The sequence below is a fragment of the Moschus berezovskii genome, chromosome 20 (assembly GCF_049115385.1).
Source record: "Moschus berezovskii isolate FMDL1 chromosome 20, NW_MosBer_1.0, whole genome shotgun sequence".
Classification (NCBI taxonomy): domain Eukaryota; kingdom Metazoa; phylum Chordata; class Mammalia; order Artiodactyla; family Moschidae; genus Moschus; species Moschus berezovskii.
Genome location: NC_142479.1, coordinates 48,265,853 through 48,287,921, shown reverse-complemented (window position 1 = coordinate 48,287,921; position 22,069 = coordinate 48,265,853). Strand labels below are relative to the sequence as shown.

The following is a 22,069-nucleotide window of genomic DNA, read 5'->3' as shown; positions in this document are numbered from 1 at the left end:
CTTTCTTGCATTTCTTTTCCATGGGGATGGTCTTGGTCCCTGTCTCCTGTACAATGTCACGAACCTCCGTCCAGAGTTCATCAGGCACTCTATCTATCAGATCTAGTCCCTTAAATCTATTTCTCACTTCCACTGTATAATCATAAGGGATTTGATTTAGGTCATATCTGAATGGTCTAGTGGTTTTCCCTACTTTCTTCAATCATAAGAAAGTATCATAAGCATTCAGTAAATGTTCATAAAGTAAACTGAACCGGGGACTCCCTGGTGGTTGGAAGAAGGTTGGTGCCTAGGCCTGAGAGAACGGGAGAGGAGGAGCTGCCCATGGAGGACGTGACAATCATAGCAGAGTAAAGGTCTAGTGGGGCATGGAGAAGAAGTCATGCCCCTGGAAGAGTCCCAGTAGTGAAGAACACATAGAGAGCCCAGGGATTGACCAGACCTACTGGCATTCTTCCTAACTCTTCCTCTGTCTGGGGCAGACTGAAGCAAAGCTCAGAAATGTACGAAAAGCCTTAGCCTTGGGAGAACCAGGTTTGAATTGTGCTTCTGGTTGGTCCAGTGATTTTATAGTCTCTTCTTTGGTGAATCTCAGTTTTTCCATCTGTAAAATGGGTACAGAGAGCATCTCACCAGCCCCAGAATGATTTTGAGAGTTGACTGAGACATCCCTACAGTTTATGGAGGGTACTGTGTAGGGCAGTTTAAATGCATACTGTCAGTTAATCCTTACAGCGACCCTGTATAGGAGGTATTATGACCTCCATCTTACTTGAGAAAACTGTGGCTCACAGAGGTCAAGGGACTGGCCTAAGATCACACAGCTAATGAACAAAGAGAGCTGAGATTGGAATCCGGTTCTGTCTTGCTCTAGAGCCCCTTCATTATTCCACAGTTTCTGAGCCGCCGCTGCTGCTGCTGCTGCTAAGTCACTTCAGTGGTGTCCGACTCTGTGTGACCCCATAGACAGAAGCCCACCAGGCTCCCCCTTCCCTGGGATTCTCCAGGCAAGAACCTGGAGTGGGTTGCCATTTCCTTCTCCAATGTGTGAACGTGAAAAGTGAAAGTGAATTCGCTCAGTCATGTCCGACCCTTAGCGAACCCATGGACTGCAGCCTACCAGGCTCCTCCGTCCATGGGATTTTCTAGGCAAGAGTACTGGAGTGGCTTGCCATTGCCTTCTCCGGTCTGAGCCGCTACGATGTGCTAAACTTTGAGTTAGGATGGGGACAAAGGACAAGCCAGCCCCACTCTCGCTGCATTTATATTCTTACAGACAGCGGCCAACTACTTAAACACAGTAATTTCAGAATTAGCGGAAAAACATATACTGAGTGCATTTATAAAACAGAAAGCGCTACTTTAATTGGGAGTAGGGGTGGGTCAAGGGCGGCATCTCCAGGCCCAGACACAGTGTGAGAAAGCCCCAAGTCCTCAAATCTGCGTAAAAACTTGACTTGTCTGGGGGCTGGGAAGGCCACCAGGCGCAAGCAGAGGACAAGCAGGGGCCACTGGACTACTGAAGTCCACGGGAAGCCATCGGGGGTTTTCAGAACGGAGCGAAAGGATCATCGACCCCGCTGCGATAGTGCGGCGGGGCCGAGAGCCAGCGGGAGCACGGAGGGAGCCGGGCTGCAGGCCGCGGGGGGCGTCTGGAGGGGCAGCGGGAAAGGGCCGCGGGGAAGGGCGGGCAGGGGCGTGGTGCAGCTACTTACCACATCCTCCCCCCGCCCCCTCCCCACCCTCCCTCCCCACCCTCCCTCCCCGGCCTGGCTCCGCCCCTCTCCCGCCCCCTCCCCCGCCCCCGCCCCTCCCCCGCCCCCCCCTCCCCGGCCTGGCTCCGCCACGCCCCGCCCCCGCCCCGCCCCCGCCCCGCCCCCGCCCCACCCTCCCTCCCCGGCCTGGCTCCGCCCCGCGCGTCTGGCGAGTGACGTCTCGGCTCTCGCCGGCGCCGCCTGTGACGTCACGGTCGGGGTTGGGGGCGTTCTCGGGGTGGGCGTACAAGCAGCTGGCCGCCGGCTGTCGTGTAGGTTCGACACCATGAAAAAGGTGGCTTCCAAGCAGTCTCCGCCCAAGTTGTTCGGTGGGTGAGCGCCCTCGTGCGGGGCGCTGGTTGCTATGGACGCCCTGGCTGCTGCCGGCGGGCGGGTGGGCGCGCCCAGGGTCGCGGGGGCTGCCGCACAGCCTTATTTTTCCCATTCCCCGCGGCTCTGGGCCACGCTCTCCGCCGTCCGGGAGGCACCATGAAGTCTCTAAAAGGAGTCCCGCCTTAGAATACCTACAAACAGATTCTGGGAGGTCCCAGAGAGCGTGAAAGGTTGGCGCTGGCTGCCTTGGGAGCTCAGGAAAGCCCTTACAGGGGCAGGGGTCCTTGGGATTCACGACACGGGGCCTGGAGGATGGGGGTGACCCCAGGATGGAGGTAAAGATCATGCTGGAAGGGGGTACGGGTACGGCGTGCCCCATACCTTTGATGGGGCCCTGGGGATGGTGTACAAGGCAGAGAACCTCAGGGAAGGGAGATACAGGACACGGGGCCTTGAAGATGGGGACAGAGGAAGCAGACTACTGACAGAGGTCTCAGGGATCAGTTGTCCGGGAGATGACCTTGGGAAGGAAGACATAGAAGACCTTGAACAGTATCTTAGGTTGGGACATAGGTGGAGACCTTTGACTTGGTGGGGTGCAGAAGATCCAGGAAAGAGTTTAAGAGTAGAAGGGCCAGGACATGGAGTCCTTGGGGAAAGAAACTCAGGACAGAAAGCAAGAAGCATGTTAAGGTGGTGAAACCAACAACCTTCGTGGGATTCTCTGGGAGGTGTCACCTAAGAGCCTTACTGGAAACCAGAAGAAATGCTTAACTTGGCCAGTTTTGTTTTTGACTACCTTTCCTGCCATGTGACCTTTCTAGCCACATTGTTTAACACCTGTTCCATAGTGGCTCAGATGGTAAACCGTCTGTCTGCAATGCAGGAGACCTGGGTTCGATCCCTGGGTTGGGAAGATACCCTGGAGAAGGAAATGGCAGCCCATTCCAGTATTCTTGCCTGGAAAATCCCATGGATCGCGGAGCCTGGTAGGCTACCGTCCATGGGGTCACAGAATCAGACACGACTGAGTGACTTCACTTTCCACTTGTTTATGGAGAAGGAAATGGCAACCCACTCCAGTATTCTTGCCTGGAACATCCTATGGTCACAGGAGCCTGGCAGGCTACAATCCATGGGATTGCAAGTCGACCTTAGAGACTAAACCAACCACTTGTTTAACCTGAAGACTGTCTCTGGACATGCCTGCTTCCTGGCCTCTGTGGCTTCCTCTGGTTGCAAGTGGAAGGACCCCTGGGTGCCTTGATAGCAGGCTGACTGCCATGGACATGTTCCCATTTACAACCCACTTCCTCTTCAGTCTTTTTTGCTGTTTGCATTTATCCAGGGTCTGCTGGGTGTGGGCACTGTGCTGCGCAACAAGACTATTGGTAGTAACTGTGGGACCCCAGACCTCAGGAAACCAAGGTGGAGAAACCAGTCAAGTATAAGGTTGTAATATGAGTGCCCGTAGGTATTAAGGGGGATCAGAGCACCTGACCCAGGCCTTGTTGTTCAGTTGCTCAGTCATTTCTGACTCTTTGTGACCCCATGGACTGCAACATTCCAGGCTTCCCATCCTTCACTATCTCCTGGAGTTTGTTCAAACTCATGTCCATTGAGTTGGTGATGCCATCCAAACATCTCAACCTCTGTTGCCCCCTTTTCCTCCTGCCCTCTCAGTCTTTCCCAGCATCAGTCTTTTCCAGTGAGTCGGCTTTTCCCATCAGGTGGCTAAAGTATTGGAGTTTCAGCTTCAGCATCAGTTGTTCCAGTGAATATTCAGGGTTGATTTCCTTTAGGATTGACTGGTTTGATCTCCCTGCAGTCCAAGGGACTCTCAAGGCTTCAAGTCTGTCATGGTTTCCATTGTTTCCCCATCTATTTTCCATGAAGTGATGGGACCAGATGCCATGATCTTAGTTTTTTGAATGTTGAGTTTTAAGCCAGCTCTTTCACCTTCATCAAGAGGCTCTTTAGTTCCTCTTCACTTTCTGCCATTAGGGTGGTATCATCTGCATATCTGGGGTTTTTTATATTTCTCCTCACGATCTTGATTCCAGCTTCATCCAGCCTGGCATTTCGCACGATATACTCTGCATATAAGAATTAGAAGGGAAAGTTTTCTGAAAAAGATGATGTTTATCTTGACAATTGCTAGTCATAAATCATGATATACAAGGTCAGTGTGAAGAGGGGGCAGGCCTGGAGTTAGTAGGATTCCCTGGGAGGCCTGGAAAGAATGGCTTTCTTTAATGCATTTTTATAGTATAGAAGTCCACTCTAGGCTACACTGAGATGCTCTTTCATAACAACACATTTTAACAGGAAAGAAAGAAAAATAGCTAGACTGCATATTAAAAAGCAGAGACATTACTTTGTCAACAAAGGTCCGTCTAGTCAGGGCTATGGTTTTTCCAGTGGTCATGTATGGATGTGAGAGTTGGACTATAAAGAAATCTGAGCGCTGAAGAATTGATGCTTTTGAACTGTGGTGTTGGAGAAGACTCTTGAGAGTCCCTTGGACTGCAAGGAGATCCAACCAGTCCATCCTAAAGGAGATTGGTCCTGTTCATTGGTAGGACTGATGCTGAAGCTGAAACTCCAATACTTTGGCCACCTGATGTTAAGAGCTGACTCATTTGAAACAACCCTGATGCTGGGAAAGGTTGAGAGCAGGAGGAAAAGGGGATGACAGAGGATGATATGGTTGGATGGCATCACCGACTCAATGGACATGGGTTTGGGTGGACTCCGGGAATTGGTGATGGACAGAGAGGCATGGTGTGCTGTGGTTCATGGGGTTGCAAAGAGTCTTACATGACTGAGCGACTGAGAACTGAACAGTAAAAAAAAACACCTATCTGGAAATGTTTAATCCCTTGAGAAGATGTAGAACCAGCCAGAGTGATAGAGGAAGCAAATTTTCTGGAGAATATAAATAATAGCAAAATATGTATAAAATCAGATCTTCAGCTGGTACCAATCAATTCTCTTGGACTGTCACCAACTTTGGTACTTTGTGTAGAAGGGAGAGGTGAAGGAGAGATGGCACACTCCAGGCCTTCCTTCCACAGAGGTGGAAGGATCTCCACATCTTCTGGGGGCAGGACCAGAACCTATCGCCAAGCCACTCAGCCCCTTGTGTGTCTGTGTGTGCAGGTCCATGTGGCTTGGCTGGTAGGTGCTCCTGAGTTTCTGCTGACCCCATTGCTGCAGAGATGGACTTCGGCCAATATGCAAAGTTCAGAATTATTAATATATTTCAATTGATTCTGGCTTGGGTTTTTATGGCCACTGAGTATGTGTACATTTTCTAAAAACTAGTTTGATTCTGGTAACCAAAATACCTACCTTGATGTTTTAATGACACTGCTTCTTAACAAATTAGAATACCATGAGAAACAGTAGACAAAACCAAGCTGTGTTTTAAAGTCCTTAAAGGCAGTGCTTTAGGTTTTTCTCTTGATTGTAGGGCCTTATTTCAAAACTTTCTGAACCAGAAGGCAGCACACAAGAGGATACCAGCCAGAAAAAAAGAGATGCATTTGAAACTGTTAACCCACCTCTGTAGAAGGAAGGCAGGGAGTGTGTCCTCACTGGGGAGTAACTTGCTTCTGTGCCATGCATTCTCAGTACTATGCTCTGGTGCATGAGAGATACAGGCTCAGATAACTCCACGTTCCTCCTGGGCCATGAACTGTATCCTGATCACTTCACCTCTGCAGTAGACTCCTAAGTGGTCTTGTGCTCATTCTTGTAGCCACTAATCCATTCCTTGCCATCCTGTGGTCCACAAGGTACAAACTGAAGCCCTTTATGTGGCTCGCTAAGTTCTTCGTGATATGGCTCCTGCTTTTCTGTCTCAGTACTGCTTCCTCTTCCCAGCTCACTGCACTCTAGCTATTTAAAAACACATGCTTTGAGTTTCAGATGTGTGCTCTCTCCTTTCTTGCCTCTAGGCCTCGTCATGCTGTGCCCTCGGGAATTCCTATCCTCCCACTTCCTTTCCCTTGTCTCTCATCATCCTTCAGCTCTCAGTTTATTACCTCCTTAGGAAGCCCTCTGTGACCGCTCCACACGCTGGATTGAGGCCCCCGGATGCTCCCACAGTCACCCTACTTGAGTCTGTTTGACCCATAGGCTTGTGCTCTTTGAAGCTTAAGACTTTGCCTTATATCCCCAAAGCCTAGCACAGTGCCTGGCATATCCTTTCAGTTCAGTCACTCAGTCGTGTCCGACTCTTTGCGACCCCATGGACTGTGGCACGCCAGGCCTCCCTGTCCAACACTAACTCCCGGAGCCTACTCAAACTCATGTCCATTGCGTTGGTGATTCCATGCAATCATCTCATCCTCTGTCGTCCCCTTCTTCTCCCGCCTTCAATCTTTCTCAACATCTGAGTCTTTTCAAATGAGTTGGTTCTTCACATCCGGTGGCCAAAATATTGGAGCTTTAGTTTCAGCATCAGTCCTTCCAATGAATATTCAGGACTGATTTTCTTTAGGATGGACTGGTTGGATCTCCTTGCAGTCCAAGGGACTCTCAAGAGTCTTCTCCAACACCACAGTTTAAAAACATCAATTCTTCTGCGCTCAGCTTTCTTTATAGTCCAACTCTCACATCATTACATGACTACTGGAAAAACCATAGCTTTGACTAGATGGACCTTTGTTGGTAAAGCAATGTCTCTGCTTTTTAATATGCTGTCTAGGTTGGTCATAGCTTTTCTTCCAAAGAGCAAACGTCTTTTAATCACTCAGATGCAGTCGACATCTGCGGTGATTTTGGAGCCCCCAAAAATAAAGCCTCTCACTGTTTCCATTGTTTCCCCATCTATTTGCCATGAAGTGATGGGACCGGATGCATGATCTTAGGTTTCTGAATGTTGAGTTTTAAGTCAACTTTTTCACTCTCCTCTTTTACTTTCATCAAGAAGCTCTTTAGTTCTTCACTTTCTGCCATAAGGGTGGTGTCATCTGCGTATCTGAGGTTATTGATATTTCTCCCGGAAATCTTGATTCCAGCTTGTGCTTCAGCCTGGCATTTCACATGATGTACTCTGCATATAAGTTAAATAAGCAGGGTGACAATATACAGCCTTGACGTACTCCTTTCCCAATTTGGAACCAATCTTTTGTTCCATGTCCGGTTGTAAGTGTTGCTTCTTGACCTGCGTACAGATTTCTCAGGAGGCAGGTCAGGTGGTCTGGTATTTCCATCTCTTTCAGAATTTTCCACAGTTTGTTGTGATCCACACAGTCAAAAGCTTTGGCGTTGTCAGTAAAGCAGAATTAGATTTTTTCTGGAACTCTCTTGCATATAGAAGATGTTTAAACAGTATTTATTACATGGAAGAATGTGACATGAATGGCCAGTGGTGAATGTTCTGCTTTTCCCAGAGCATCCAAATTTTTATCAGTGTCTTAGGAAACCCAGTGCTTTCACCCAGAAGAGTGGACAGTACCATCATGGAGGGAGGAGACTGAGAAGGGGTCTAGTTGTCCCAAAGTGCTGCGTCAGAGTCACCCAGGGAGTCAGGAGCCAGGAAGCTGTGTTTGTAAAACTTCCCACGAGATTCTGAGCTAGACATTTAACTAACATTTGGGAACCACTTATTTAGTTCAAGTTTCCTCTTTTGACAAAAGAAAACAGACCAAATGGTGTCCCCAGGGTTGTCCAGCTATAAGTGGCACAGCCTGGAATGAAAGAACTTCTGATCTGTTTTAGCTACAAAACCTCAGCCACCATTTGGGGGGTGGGCATGGACCTACAAGAGAGAACTCTTGTCACCCCAGCAAAGTGCTGCCCAGGCCACCTTGGCAGCCTCTGCTGTCCATCCAGGTGTCCAGCTTTGGCCGCCCCCCACCGTGGAATATAACACTATCTATTTTTAAACACTTGAACTATCTGCTCCTCTTCAGAAAAGAAGCGGGCAAAGGTACCAGAACAGCCCACACCCCCAATTCAGGAAGAACCTGAGCCTGTTAGCAGTGTGCTGCAAGGAGATGACATTCTTGCCTTAGCCATTAAGAAGGAAGACTTGAGGAAGGTAAGGATGAAGTCCAGGGATCCTTTGCTGCAGGAGCCTCTCCTTGCTACCTGGGTGGTCTAGAACTTCAACCATATCCATTGCCTGTCCACTGCCTCCCTACTCAGAGGGAGTGTCTGATTCCATGGAAGAATCCATCAAACACGAATCTGTTCACTTTTGCCTCTAATGGAATTTACTATGTCCTATTAACATTTCTAAGATTCGTTTAGAACCACAGAGAAATGAAAGAATGAAGTAATTTGCCTCCCATAGAGGCGAGTGATGCCATCCCCATTTCACAGAAGGGAAAATGAGTTACAGATACGGATAGCCCCCTCCTTTTCCTGGGAAAGTTAGCCACTTCTCACCTAAACTGTCTGGAGGCATGAGATGTTTTTATTTTATCCCCAGGATGTTAATAAGTCTCCTAGCTGTTACAAAGGCAATTCCTCAGCAGAACATATGGACAGATCAAGAGAAGCAGATATGTCTGCCTTCAGGAATTCCCCCAAGAATTAGGATAGAGGAGAAGGGTGGCGTTTTCCCTCCTTTTGATCTCATGTGAAATCTGTCTTATTTCTTTTTAGCAACATATTCCTCGCCTTATTGAAACAGAAGATAAACATGTAATTACCCAGCGATTTATCATCCGTAAACCCAAACCCAAGGACCATAGGAGGAAGGTCTCACACTTAGTAGCACATCCTGCTACTCCAGATGCAGCCACAAAGCCCCTGGACTACTCTGGTGTGCCCTGGCGTCAGAGCTTATGAGTCATCCTGGAGAAAATGTGGGGCCCTGTCAGAGTACCAGCTGGCTATAGCTTGCCTTCCTGCCTCTTCTTTTTGCTTCCAGGACCAGGTGACATCTTCCATGGCAGTGACCAGATCCTGCCCCACCACATCCTGGGGAGTCTCCAGGACTTTAAGAGAATTGCAGTTGCTCGAGGGAACACCCAGGTTTGTTTGTACAGAGCTGCCTGAGGGAGAGAAATCACTGAGGTCATTGCAGTCTTACCACCTGGCAGAGTCCAGCAGGACTGGGGTTACAGAATTTGAGGTGATAAGTGGCTCTTCCCCCCCAGATAGTGAAGCCTATGTAAGCTAGCTTCAGCGGAGTCAGGAATTCACTATAAGGAGACAAGAGCCTGGAGGAACCCAAAGGCAAGAGTGTGTCTGCTTCTCGTCAGACTGAGCCCACCCCCTCCGCCACTGCTGTCTGCACCCCAGCTTTATTTCCCCTCCTCTGTCCCCATGGTGGAGGAAGGTGGCTCCGCATAGCTCCCATGGCCACATGGAGAGACTCTGTCTTCCCAACTTTCTCGTCATGCAGTGCTTCTCTCTTTCAGTTCCTTTAGTTTCCTGGTTTCAGGCAGAGAATCTCTCAGGTGTTAAAAGGCCTGGGGTCCAGTAAAAATGGCTCCGTCACGCAGCAGGTGAGGGTTCAACATCAGCTGGGAGGAGGACAGACCAGCAAAGGACGTTGACCACAGTCTTCCCGTTCTGGGTGAGAGGGGACTGACAGCGTCCCCAGTTCTGTGATTTGCTTTCTGTCACTTGCTACCTTGTGGCCCTGGAGAGGAGGGACTTGGCATAAAGGGAGGACAGCAGGGATTTAGGCCTGGAGAAGTCTGCTCAGCCCCACTGCCACAGCTTCCCTGGCCTTCCACACTCACATTGCTCGTTTCAGCTGGCTGAGCTGATTCACACCCCACCCTGTCTGATGACCCTCATCTCAACTAAAGAAGAGCCAAAGCAGGAAGCCCCAAAAGAAGAGAAGGCACATCCTCCCTGGGTCCCTCCTCTGCAGCACAACTTTCTGAAAAACTGGCAGCGCAACATAGCCCTTCGGAAGAAGCAGCAGGAAACTCTCAGTGGTGAGCAGAGTGGACAGGACACCCGCTTGGCCTCACCTGGCACTGAGGCTCTGCTGCTGTGTTTTTTCTCTCCCTCCATCCGCAGAGCCTGGATTCAGGCTGGTCGCTTTTGTGCTCATTACTCCCAAGTGCTTCTTGTACTTAGTGGGTCATGAAATCAGCCCAGTGACTGGAGCTGATCAGTTCAGAGAGCTCAGGCCCCTACTTGTTTGGATTTGGTGGTGGAATTGCATTCTTGGTTCTCTTTAGAACGACTGAAGAGGCCAGTCGGCGAGCTGCTGATGCACACAGGAGAGACCTACAGACAGATCCAGGAGGAACGGGAGCTCCTTGACCGAATGCTGTCAACAAGGTCTGATGGGAAGGTAAGGACAGTGCACCCTGTGGGAGGGGTCTGCACAGCTGGGGACAAAAAGAAATCTATCCAGTACAAAGCTTTGTTAAACCCTCAAGGTCTTTACTAAATTCTGTTACTGGTTCTATTACTTGTCATTCAGGGACTGGCCAGATAAATAATTTGGCCTGTGGTGGTCACAGTGTGAGGAGAAAGATATCACAGATACTACGTTATTCATTTCAGTTTAGTTCAGTCTCTCAGTCATTTCTGACTCTGCAACCCCATGAACCGCAGCACGCCAGGCCTCCCTGTCCATCACCAACTCCCGGAGTCTACCCAAACCCATGTCCATTGAGTTGGTGGTGCCATCCAGCCATCTCATCCTCTGTCGTCCCCTTCTCCTCCTGCCCTCTTTGTCTTGGTTTTGTCTCCTAAAACCTGAGGCTCCAGCTTTCAGTTGCCCCAGGGCATCATGATGTGCTCTGGTATCTCAGTGCCTGGACCAACTTGCCCTCTCTGGGGCCAGGTAAACATATAACACAGCAGCCTGCAAATAAAGAAGTTGTGCTTCTCTCCTGTTCTCAGGGCAGCATGAATCCCCCAGAGGGAGCATCTATAGTCTGTAGAGCTCTTGTCTTCCCAGGCCTCCCACCTGCCTCTCTCAAAGGTGCTCAGATAGTCTGACTCATCTGTCCTCCGTTGACAGGGCTGTGAATTGACCAGTGGGTTCTGGAGTCAACTGGAATACTTGGGAGATGAAATGACAGGTCTGGTAATGACAAAGACAAAAACTCAGCTTGGCCTCGTGGAGCCAATCACTCAAATCAAGAAGCCCTGGTCCATCCAGGCAGAGATGGGTGAGGAGTGGGATGTAAAGGAGACTGGCCTTGGGGGTAAGAGATGAGGGTTCCGGTGTGGTGGTCCAGCACCCTCCAGTAAGACCACGGGAGCAGTGGTGGGAGGGGCCCAGCTCTAGGGTGACACTGTCCTTAACTGCGCTGAGCCTCCTCTGCTGAGCACCTGGAATGTGGCCGGTCTGAGCCGAGATGTGCCATCAGTGTTAACTGGGTTTTGAAGATCAGTTTGAAAAAATAGATTTTATTAATAATTTTCATATTGATTACATGTTGAAATGATAATATTTTTAATATACTGGGTTAAATATATTACTGTTTCTTTTTACCTGTTTAAATGTGGCATCTGGAAAATTTTGATTACATATTCGTAGCTTGCATTTGTGGTTTGCATCATATTTTTAATGGGCATCACTGCTTTAAAGGCTGCCAGACCACCTGGGTTCGGGTCCCAGCTGTGTTGAGTTTGTGAACACCAGTGAGTTATTTAATCTCTCTGGTCCTCAGCTTCCCATCTGTAAAATACTCATGGGGTTGTGAGAGGGGTAAATGAGACATGGTGTGTATTAAGAGGTTCTGACTCATTGTTAAACACTATAAAAGGTGGCTGCTATTGTTATTTTTATTATAATTCAAAAACTTGATGGTCTGGAAGCTGGTTTTGCTGGAGTCCTGTGAAGGGTTGCTGAGGCAGTAGGTGTGGGGCCTGGAGGAGGGAGCCCAGCTCACAGGGAAGCTGTGTTTTCAGCTCTCCCAGCAACGGTTCTGGAATGGGTACTCTCAGAGCCCTTGAACATGGGTATGGAGGGGGCATGGCAGCGGCCTGTGCTTAAGGTTCTTGGACCCTGCTCTAGGGTTGCCAGCCCAGAAGGACGCATGGTACCGCTACACCTGGGATCGGAGTCTGTTTCTGACCTGCCGACGCAAGGAGCTGCAGAGCATCATGGCAGAGCTGAATTTCAGCCAGCAGGTTGGTAAGGCCTCTGTGCCTGGTCTGGAGCCCCTTGGGGTGGGGCCTGTCTTCAGTCAAATAACCGTTCCTTTCTCTGTCTCTCTGAGGATATTGACGGCCTGGAGGTAGTGGGCAAAGGGCGGCCTTTCTCCGCGGTTACGGTGGAAGACTATTCATTGTTCGAAAGGAGCTTGGAAAGCTCCTCTGAAGACACCGTGCACTTGTGAGTTGGGCCTGGGGCCTGAGGGAGAGCGGTTGGAAAATGTGGCTTCCCCAGCTTCCACAGGGACCCTCAGGCAGGCTTCCCTCCCTGGAATCCAAGTGCCTCCATCCCAGCCTCTTGCTCATGGCTGTCACTCCCTCCTCTCGCCCATTCGGAGGAGCCCCCGTGCTTGCTGTATTACTGCCTTCTGTTCTCTTCTGGCAACCAGCTCCTAAGGGAGTTTTCCGGGACATTCCTTTGCTCATAAATGGGGCTCCTCCAGACTCCCCTAATGCTGTGTGCCTCTGCATGAAGAGTCTCTTTTTATGTCCAAGAACCTCCCATTGCAGAAATGGAGCAGGATGGAGCTGATGATGCTCCACTGGATGGCAGAGCCGGGCACATCTCCACATTTTCTGGCAGCCATCTCCATAGGCTCCATGTGGCAAGACTGTGGCAGGCTTAGGAAAAGTACATCATTGGATTGTCTTACAGAGACTTATTGGCCAATTACCCTGATGTGGTTCCTATGCCTGTTCTTGGCCCTTCTCTGCTGTTCTGTGGGAAGCCAGCCTGCTGGATCCGAAGCAGTAATTCAGAGGACAAGGTAAAACTGCCTTCACCCTCACCCACCTGCTGGAATGGCCTCCCTCGTGAGGCAGTCTCAGGGTGACTGTGGCAGTCACAAGGAGCCTGAACATTCTCCTATTTGTGTTTTTATCTGATCTCACCTTCAGCATATGTTTGAAAATGTTAACAGCAACATTAACTTGAGCCAGAATAAAGTCACAAGTCTGAAAAGAGAATGTCACAAGCCACCCAGTTTGTACCTAGTCCCCAAACATGTAAATAAGCAAACCTTCTCAAACAGGAATGGCTTTGTTGTTGTTTGATGTTCAGTCACTCCAGTCGTGTGTGACCCCATGAACTGCAGCACTCCAGATAGTGCCTGCCCTTCACTATCTGCTGGAGTTTGCTCAGATTCATGTCCATTGAGTCAGTGCCATTGAATCAGTGATGCTATCTAACCATCTCATCCTCTACCGCCCCCTTCTCCTTTGCCTTCAATCTCTCCCAGCATCAGGGTCGTTTCCAGTGAGTCAGCTCTTTTCATCAGATGGCCAAAGTATTGGAGCTTCAGCTTCAACATCAGTCCTTCTAATGAATTTCAGGGTTGATTTCCTTTAGGATTGACTGGTTGGATCTCCTTGTAGTCCAAGGGACTCTCAAGAGTCTTCTCTAGCACCACAGTTCGAAAGCATCAATTCTTTGATGCTCAGCCTTCTTTATGGTCCAACTCTCGCATCCATACATGACTAATGTAAAAACTATACTGTAAAAACCATAGATTTGACTAGACAGACCTTTGTTGGCAAAGTGATGTCTCTGCTTTTTAATACACTGTCTAGTTTTATCATAGCTTTTCTTCCAAGGAGCAAGTGTCTTAATTTCATGGTTGCAGTCACTGTCCACAGTGATTTTGAAGTCCAAGAAAATAAAATCTGTCACTGTTTCCACTTTTCCCCCTTCTATTTGCCATGAAGTGATGGAAACAGATGCCATGATCTTAAAGTATTTTGAATGCTGAGTCTTGAGCCAGCTTTTTCACTCTCCTCTTTCACCCTCATCAAGAGGCTCTTTAGTTCCTCTTCTGTTTCTGCCATTAGAGTGGTATCTGCATATCTGAGGTTGTTGATATTTCTCCCAGGAATCTTGATTCCAGCTTGTGAGTTATCCAGCCCAGCATTTCACATGGTGTACTCTGCATAGAAGTTATATAAGCAGGGTGACAATATATAGTGTTACCATACTCTTCACAAGTTTGAACCAGTCTGGGCTTCCCAGGTGGCACTAGTGGTAAAGAACCCACCTGCCAATTCAGGAGACATAAGAGACATGAGTTCAACCCCTGGGTTGGGAAGATCCTCTGGAGAAGGAAATGGCAACCCACTCCAGTATTCTTGCCTGGAAAATCCATGGACAGAGGAATCTAGCAAACTACAGTCCATCAGGTGCCACAGAGTTGTACACAACTAAGTGACTTAACATGCACTATTGTTCCATGTTCATTTCTAAATGTTGCTTCTTCACCTGCATACAGGTTTCTCAGGAGACAGGTAAGGTGGTCTGGTATTCCCATCTCTTTAAGAATTTTCCATAGTTTGTTGTGATCCACATAAAGGGTTTTGCGTGGAATTCCCTTACTTTCTCTGTGATCCAAAGAATGTTAGCAATTTGATCTGTGGTTCCTCTGCCTTTTCTAAACCCAACTTTTACATCTGAAAATTCTCATACTGCTGAAGCCTAGCTTGAAGGATTTTGAGCATTACCTTGATAGCATGTGAAATGAGTGCAATTGTACACTAGTTTGAACATTCTTCGGCATTGCCCTTCTTTGGGATTGGAATGAAAACACATTTTCCAGTCCCGTGGCCACTGCTGAGTTTTGCACATTTGTTGGCATATCGAGTACAGCAGTTTTAACAGCATCATCTTTTCAGATTTGAAATAGCTCAGCTGGAATTCCATCACCTCCACTAATGTAGTTCATAGTAATGCTTCCTAAGGCCCACTTTAACTATTCTTCAGATGTTAAGGAGTAGAAATGTTCATCAGATATAAAATCTGTTTTATCTGCTCTTCTTACTGTTGATGGCAGACAGCTACTTTTGGAGTATGATGCCTATGTGTTAATGGCAGCCCACTCCAGTGTTCTTGCCTGGAGAATCCCAGGGATGGGGGAGCCCTGGTGGGCTGCCGTCTGTGGGGTCGCACAGAGTCGGACACAACTGAAGCAACTTAGCAGCAGCAGCAGCAGCCTACGTGTTTGAGAGTGGCCAGGTCCTGGAAGCCCAGGGCGGGAGACTTCCAGTGCCAAACCCAGGAAAGTCCTGACAAACCAGGCTGAGTTGTTCACCCTAGGCCAGGACATCTCTCAGACCTCCTCTCTCCCCAGAGGCATGTTGGAATTGCTGTCCGCTTGACCTTTGAAACTCTAGAAGGGGAGAAAACATCTTCGGAACTGACCGTGATCAATAACGGCACAGTGGCCATTTGGTACGACTGGCGGCGGCGGTCACAGTGGGACTCTTTCCAAGACCTGAAGAGGAATAGGATGCAGAGGTTTTACTTCAACAATCGGGAAGGTACCTGGGGAAGCTGCCCACTCACCCCTCCTACAGCCCACGTCTCGCTCATGCCCAGGCCCTGCAAGCATGAGCCCCTTTTCCCACCTGTCCGTCCCATCTCTTCCATGAAGTGTGCCGTCTCCCGTTCGCGTCAGCTGGGGGAATGGTAGAACACCTGAGAACGCGGAAGTGAGCCATCAGGGGCAGAAACAGTTACCCACATACACAGGCCTGAGGCTAGGACGACCAGTTGTCCCTTTTGCCTGGAAGTCCCACATACCAAGAATGCCCTCAGTTCTTCACAAGCCAGGACAGTTGGTCACCCTAACCAGGCTTGTTTAACTTTCTACACACAGGCTTGGGGCTCAGCAGCTCCCACCTGGTGAAAAGCCTCTGTCTTTGTCCCTCTCAGGTGTAATTCTGCCTGGAAAAACTATAAACTTTACCTTTTTCTTCAAATCTTTGAATGCTGGGATCTTCAGGGAGTGCTGGGAGTTTGGAACCCACCCTACCCTATTAGGAGGTGCTCTCCTGCAGGTCAACCTCCACGCAGTCTCCTTGGCCCAGGACATTTTTCAAGATGAGAGGAAGTTATTGGAGGTAAGGGACGCCAGATCTTAGCCCCTGTGGACACTCCATAGGTTAACATAGTGTTCTTCCTGGCATGGCCTGCAGGGATCTTATTACTCCCAGCCCTAGAGGCGAACTTTTAAAAAACAGATACTCTTGTTCAAAACCACTCCTCGGGGGGTTGTCATGTAAAAGATAGGTGAGCAAGCAAGAGAGGGGGCAGCTTTGAGCTCCACCATGCATGGCCCTACTTCATTAGAAAGAAATGAAACTGGCCCTTAAAATGCAGACTGAATGGAAGTACTTGCTTAAGTGTAAACACTGTTGTCTGGTACTATCCAGTGGAGGTGCATTTAACTGGCAAGACTTCAAAACCAGACAAAACCAAAGAGAACGCTAACTAGTGGGCCGGGCACCAGGAGGGAGTGTGAGGTGGGAAATGGGAATGTGCGGGCCCATCAGGCTTGCAGCCTGGCCATCTGGTGCTGCACTCTCTGGGATGTGCTTTTTTTATTCATTGTGGCCCCCAAACACAAGCCAGCTACTTCAGCTGGGCTCAACCCCTGGTGAACAAAGGTGATATTGACAAATGTAATGTCTGCTTCACTGCTGACTATTGGACCAGCCTATCTCACGAGATGCCCCTCCACTATTTTCTGTTACAATGACCATGTGGCTAAGTCATGCTCTCAACAAGGTGGTCCCTGAGCCTTGCCCTTCCTCCTTATCTGGGGGAAATGTTGACTGTGTGGCCTCTTGGCTCCGTGAAGGAACAAATTCTCTGGGTCTGACCCTTCCTCTGGATCCTTTCAGCCTCTGTCAGGGAACAAGGATCTTTGGGAAGAACCGGGGGGTTTGAGTCTGGTAACAGGAGAGTTCGTGTGTGTGTGAGAGAGAGAGAGACAGACAGACAGACAGACAATGGCAAGAACTCTGTCGACAGGAAGGCAGACAGTTCTGGGGATCTGCCTCCCCTTGAGGATGCAACGTGGGTTTTGAAAGCCTGAGCTACCACTTATGCCATGTTCCTTTCCCCAGAGCAAGCTGGCCTCCCATGAAGCAGTCACCATCGTGGAGACTGTGCTGCAGGAGATGCTGAGGGGGATCCTGACCCCTGAGCGCACCCAGTCGCCTGTGGGTGCCTCTGTCACTGAGGAGGACTTGTTCCGCCATAGGAACCCTCAGGTACAGGCCCAGTGCTGGCCCCTGCCCATTTTTGTGCTTGCCCTGGGAGAAAGTAACAGCAAACCCTTTGTGTGCCAGGGTCTGTTCTGAGAAACTTGAGTAACTCCCTCTCTCCACAGCAGTCCTATGAGATGGGTACTTTTTCTATCTTCCTTTTACATGGAAGAAACTGAGGCCCAGGGAGGTTAAGTAATTTGTCCAAGAAAACTTAGCTACTATAAGTGAATGCTCGGTGATAACAGAGCTTCAAAAACTTCTTATTCAAACTCAGTCTTCCTCGGAAGCCCAAATGTATAAGAAGCCTTAAGTTGGAGGTGCTCAGGTTGAAAGGGAAGTGGGGAGCCCTGTGAGCCCAGCAGCTCCTGCCGGCTTCCTCCTGCCTCCTCCATCAGCGCTCCTTGAGGGAACAAGAAGCTCGAGCAGGCTGGCTCAGGCTCTGGGCGCCTCGTGTCGCAGCCTCTCGCCCCCCAGCAAGCCCCCCCTTGCCTCTGCTGCAGCTACATTACCAGCACCAGCTGGTGCAACATCTGCACAGTCTGTGGCGCCGGTGCCTGGTCCTGTCCCCCACGGCTGAGGAGGCCCGGCCCGGCGAGGAGGGGCGCCGCAGCCCCAGGGCCCAGGCTGCTGCAGCCCCGTCAGCCCACTCGGAGGGGACCTCAGCGAAGATCGAGTCTTCTGCACACCTTAAGAGCCCATCGTTAGACCCTCAACTGCCCCGGCAGGACAGCGAAGCCCTCAAGGACTCCCAGGATCATGTTGGGTCCCCAAAGACCGGGCTAGGGGTCAGGCATTCTCAGCGGAAGAGCATCATGGAGGAGATCCTGGTGGAGGGGAGCCCGGATCCAGAGAGCATCAGGAGCCCCTGGGAACTGGATGGCCTTCCCTTGCCAGAGTGGAACCTCTGCCTGCAAGACTTGCGAAAGGTGCCTCCCAGCCCCAACACAGCCAGGTGCTCGTGCTTCTGCAGCCCCTTCCATCCCCACGGGCAGAGAAACAACCTTCTGAGGACCCAGATAAAGCAATCTCTCGGTCATCTCTTTATCTTGGGTGCCTTGGCCACTGTGGTGCAGGAGGAGCTCCTTCTCTGACCCTTGGAAAGGGGTTCATGGGATACAGATTTCCAAGGGAGGGAACAAGTTCCCACAGAAAGGCACCCAGGCAAACTCTCCATGGCTGCATCCCCTCCTGGCCCCCTGCCCTCGCTACCCCACACCTGTTAGTAGAAGATGCAGGAACCCTTGGTATCCCAGGCAGAATGGTTGCCCATGGTACTTCTGACCTGCCAGGCAGTGATGGCACTCCCTGAGGAGAACCAGAGAGAAGACGCCCTAATCAGGCTCAACAAAGCAGCCCTGGAGCTGTGCCAGGGACCGCAGCCATTGCAGTCTGACTTCCTGTACCAGATGTGGTAGGTATCCCCACCAGGAAAACTGCTTCCATCCCTTCCCCTTGCGGCATCTGGCCAGGGGTTCTGGGCAGGCAGTCCCAGGACTTAAGGGGGCTGAGCTCTCTTTAAGGCCAGATTGCTGAAAAATTCTGCAGACCCTTTTTGCTCTGGCAGCTGCCACAGCATCCCTTATAGCTGCTCTCCCTATGCCGGCCACCCTCTGGGAAGGACTCATATAAGAGTAAGCACCTTGATGTTTTTCCCCCTTATTTCCTTGTTTCTTCTTGATGAGCAGATAAATGACCAGATGAAATAGCAGAGGACAGTGAGAAGAGGGCCCTGTTCCATGAAAAGCCTCAGTTGGTTGCCAGCCTTCCCATCGCCTGTTTAGAACTTGCTTGGATAGGCTTGGGGGCCTTCTGCAAGGCCCTCAGAACACATTTGCAGGAGCCTCATCCTGCAAATCTTATGCAGGTCTAGCCACTCCAGTGGGAACGGATTAAAGCTGTAGTGGGAATGGTTTCAAGCTGGAGTTAATTCAAGACTGACCTAACCTTATCCCCAGGCCACTTTTTCTTGGCTGCCACCAAGGAAGGCCCAATCCCTATCCCAGCACTTGCACAGGTGCCCGTGAAGATGCTGGCTGGACAGAGGCATGATATTTCCATAGCAGTTCCTGGTACCAGTGTCTTAGAAGAGAAGGACCAAGCTTCTACAGATTCAAGGGCAAATGAGCGGTGATGGATTTTTTCCAATATGTCTTGCGGTCTAGTTTGCAGCTGTGGCGAGATCTGATTGACAGCCTGGTTAGCCATTCCCTGTGGCTGAGGGCTCTGCTGGGCCTGCCTGAGAAGGAGACCATCTACCTGGACATGCCAGAAGAGCAAGGTCAGACACTGCATACCTCTGCATAGTCTTTCCCATCCCTCTGCCCAGGCAGCAGTGGTGCTTTAGCCATTTGTGTGCTTCTGGTGGAACCTCTGTGAGGTTGGTCCATGGGTTAGGCCTCTTGCTTTTTATCTGCTGCCAGCAGTTGGGACCTAGAAGCAATATTAACAATCACCTTAGTCAGCCCCATGTTTTGCAGGTGCAGTCCCACAGAGGGGAGATGACTTGCCATCCTGTACGTGGTGGAATGGTGGAGTTGGGACTAGAGCCTGGGCCCCTCCCCCATGCCCTACAGTCATGCACTAGACCCAAGGCCTTTGTTCCACAAAGTCACACACTTGACCCAGGGCCTTGCTCCCGTTGGTGGGGATTTTCTCAAACAGCTTGAGCAAGGCTGTCCCAGGGCCCTTTGCTCTCCCAGCTCCTGCCTGTGGGGTCAGCTAGGCCACAGGCTATTTGTCTTCCATTCACTTCCCTTAGATCGAAAATCACCTCCTGTCACAGAAGTGAAGGTGACTTCTGGGAAAGTGGGAAAGGAGGACCGGAAAGGGGCATCCCAGGAAAGGAAGCAGTTTGGAGTCAGAGACAAAGAAGATAGAAAAGGAGCCAGGCTGCCACCTGGGAAAGAGGCATGTAGCACATGTTCTGGGCCTGGGGGTGGGGCTGGGGAAGGGATAGGAGGGGCTGAGGAAAGTGGGCAGTCACTCCAGCATGATGCCCCTGCGCCCCTCAGAGCCGCTCTTGAAAAGGTCCTGGACCTCCCTCGGGAAGCTACTGAAGCCTGGGCATGTCTGTGTCTCTCCAAGCAGGACCGTTCAAATAGCAAGAAGCACAAAACAAAGGATGACAAAAAACCAGCAAAATCTTTAAGTCGGGACGGGCTTTCCTTGGAAGAGCCTGCCCCTGACAGCATCATCCCGTCTCAGGAACCCATAGATCCCCTGGTCATGGAGAAATACACCCACAGGCTGCACACTGAGGTGAGGGCAAGAACCTGGCGCTCAGCCCTGCCGTCACTCACACCTGCCCTGCATACCTTCCTCTGCTCCTTCACTCCCTGGTTCACTCTGTTTGCCCCACAAACAATAAGTGCCTGCTGCATCTGTCATGGAAGCAAAGCTGCCCTTGTGAAGGGCATTCTAGTCTTCAAGACAGACCTCACGAATAAGTAACAAATGTGGTCTGTTAGGTGATAAGCACTTTGGGAAAAAGAGAGCAACCAGGGCGAGGGGATAGGGAAAGCCCAGGTGGGGGTAGGTGGGCCTCACTGGAAGGTGACATTGAACAAAGACTTGAAGAGAAGTGAGGAGTGGCCATGTGGACAGCTAGGAGAATGCTGTGGGTAGAAGAGGAAGGAGGCCAAGAGGACAGAAGGGCAGAGAGTCCACCAAGAGAGAGACTCTTGGGTCATTTGGGGCTTTGTAGACCATTGTGAGGACACACTGTTTGAACACAGGAATATGGTCCGATTCATGCTTTAGATCATTCTGGCTGCTCTTTGGAAATAGATGCTGGGGGCGCAGAGCAAAAGCCTTTCCCTTCTACTGCTCCCTCTTCTTCTCCGTCTTTGGTGTGTCTTGGGAGATCTGTTCCTTGGGTGAGCGCCACATAGAGGGAATTCCCAGCAGCTGTAAGGGTTTTGAAACACTGAAGAGAATTTATCATATAAAACATGTTCTTAATCAGTAGGTCCTTAGGGATTCACCTAGATGTTGTGTTCTGTTCTTTTTGTCACTGTTGTTGGTTTTGGAAGGGAGATCCACAAAGCCACGTTAGATATGTCAAGGAGTCTAGTGGCAATGCTTTGCCTTCTTCTGGGGCAGACAGCTGAGTAACTGGGATTGCATTGTGCATTTGATCACATTTAATCAGAAGCTCCATTTGCTGCTGGTTAACATCACTGAGATTTGTGAAGGTCCATGGGGTCTAGAAAGAAATCATAGGGCTCTGAGGACCCATGGAATAGACTCTTGCTTAGCTGTTTGGAATTAAGAATCAACTTGCTAAGGCTTATATGGTACAGCCTCACCAGAGGGTACAGACTTGGAGACATTTCAGTACATGGATCTGTGATCTTACTGGAAGGAAGGTTGGTCTCCAGGCGGCCAGGGTAGAATTGGGCCTCCTGGAGGGACTAAATGGGCACTGCTTTCTGGGCCTCCCTGGAGTCGCCCCTTTAATCTTATGTCCCCATATTTCCAAGGGGCAGTACAGGTTTCCACCCCAGACTTTAAAAAACAAAACTATTTGCAAAAACAAAAGTTCTACAGAAACTTTCATTTTCTCTCTACAACTTTAGTTTTCTCCCCTCTTCAGCTGTGCTTCAGGGTGGGGATGCTCCCTTGTGCAGGTGCTGTCCATAGAGTAAGCTTTTGCCTGCAATGTTCACCCCATCATTCCAGGTCTATGGGCTGCTGGATGCCCTGGTGACCGACCTGCTGGCCCTGGCTGATGAACTCAACCCCCAAAAGAATGTTGAGGAGCCTTTGCGTCTCTGCACCTGACCCACATGTCTTGAGTTGCCTCCTGGGAAACTGCTTAACAAACAAATCAATAAAGAACCCTTATG

General features: G+C 49.9%; 1 protein-coding gene across 2 annotated transcripts; it reads left to right on the top strand.

Moving 5' to 3' along the window:
- The first annotated feature begins 1,992 nt into the window (after positions 1-1,992).
- MYCBPAP (MYCBP associated protein) lies at positions 1,993-22,031 on the top strand. 2 transcript variants are annotated; one of them, XM_055407572.2, is made up of 20 exons: positions 1,993-2,083; positions 8,012-8,139; positions 8,709-8,868; positions 8,977-9,080; positions 9,811-9,997; positions 10,247-10,362; positions 11,041-11,191; positions 12,043-12,158; positions 12,248-12,363; positions 12,838-12,949; positions 15,299-15,488; positions 15,883-16,070; positions 17,079-17,225; positions 17,723-18,148; positions 18,512-18,633; positions 19,385-19,500; positions 19,700-19,735; positions 19,981-20,129; positions 20,310-20,480; positions 21,903-22,031. In XM_055407572.2, exons 1-20 carry the CDS (start codon positions 2,041-2,043, stop codon positions 22,002-22,004), a joined length of 2,880 nt encoding a protein of 959 aa, XP_055263547.2. In that variant the 5' UTR covers positions 1,993-2,040; the 3' UTR covers positions 22,005-22,031. The 2 variants fall into 2 exon arrangements, with proteins under 2 accessions (XP_055263547.2, XP_055263548.2); XM_055407573.2 differs by lacking the exon at positions 19,700-19,735.
- Positions 22,032-22,069: the final 38 nt, after the last annotated feature.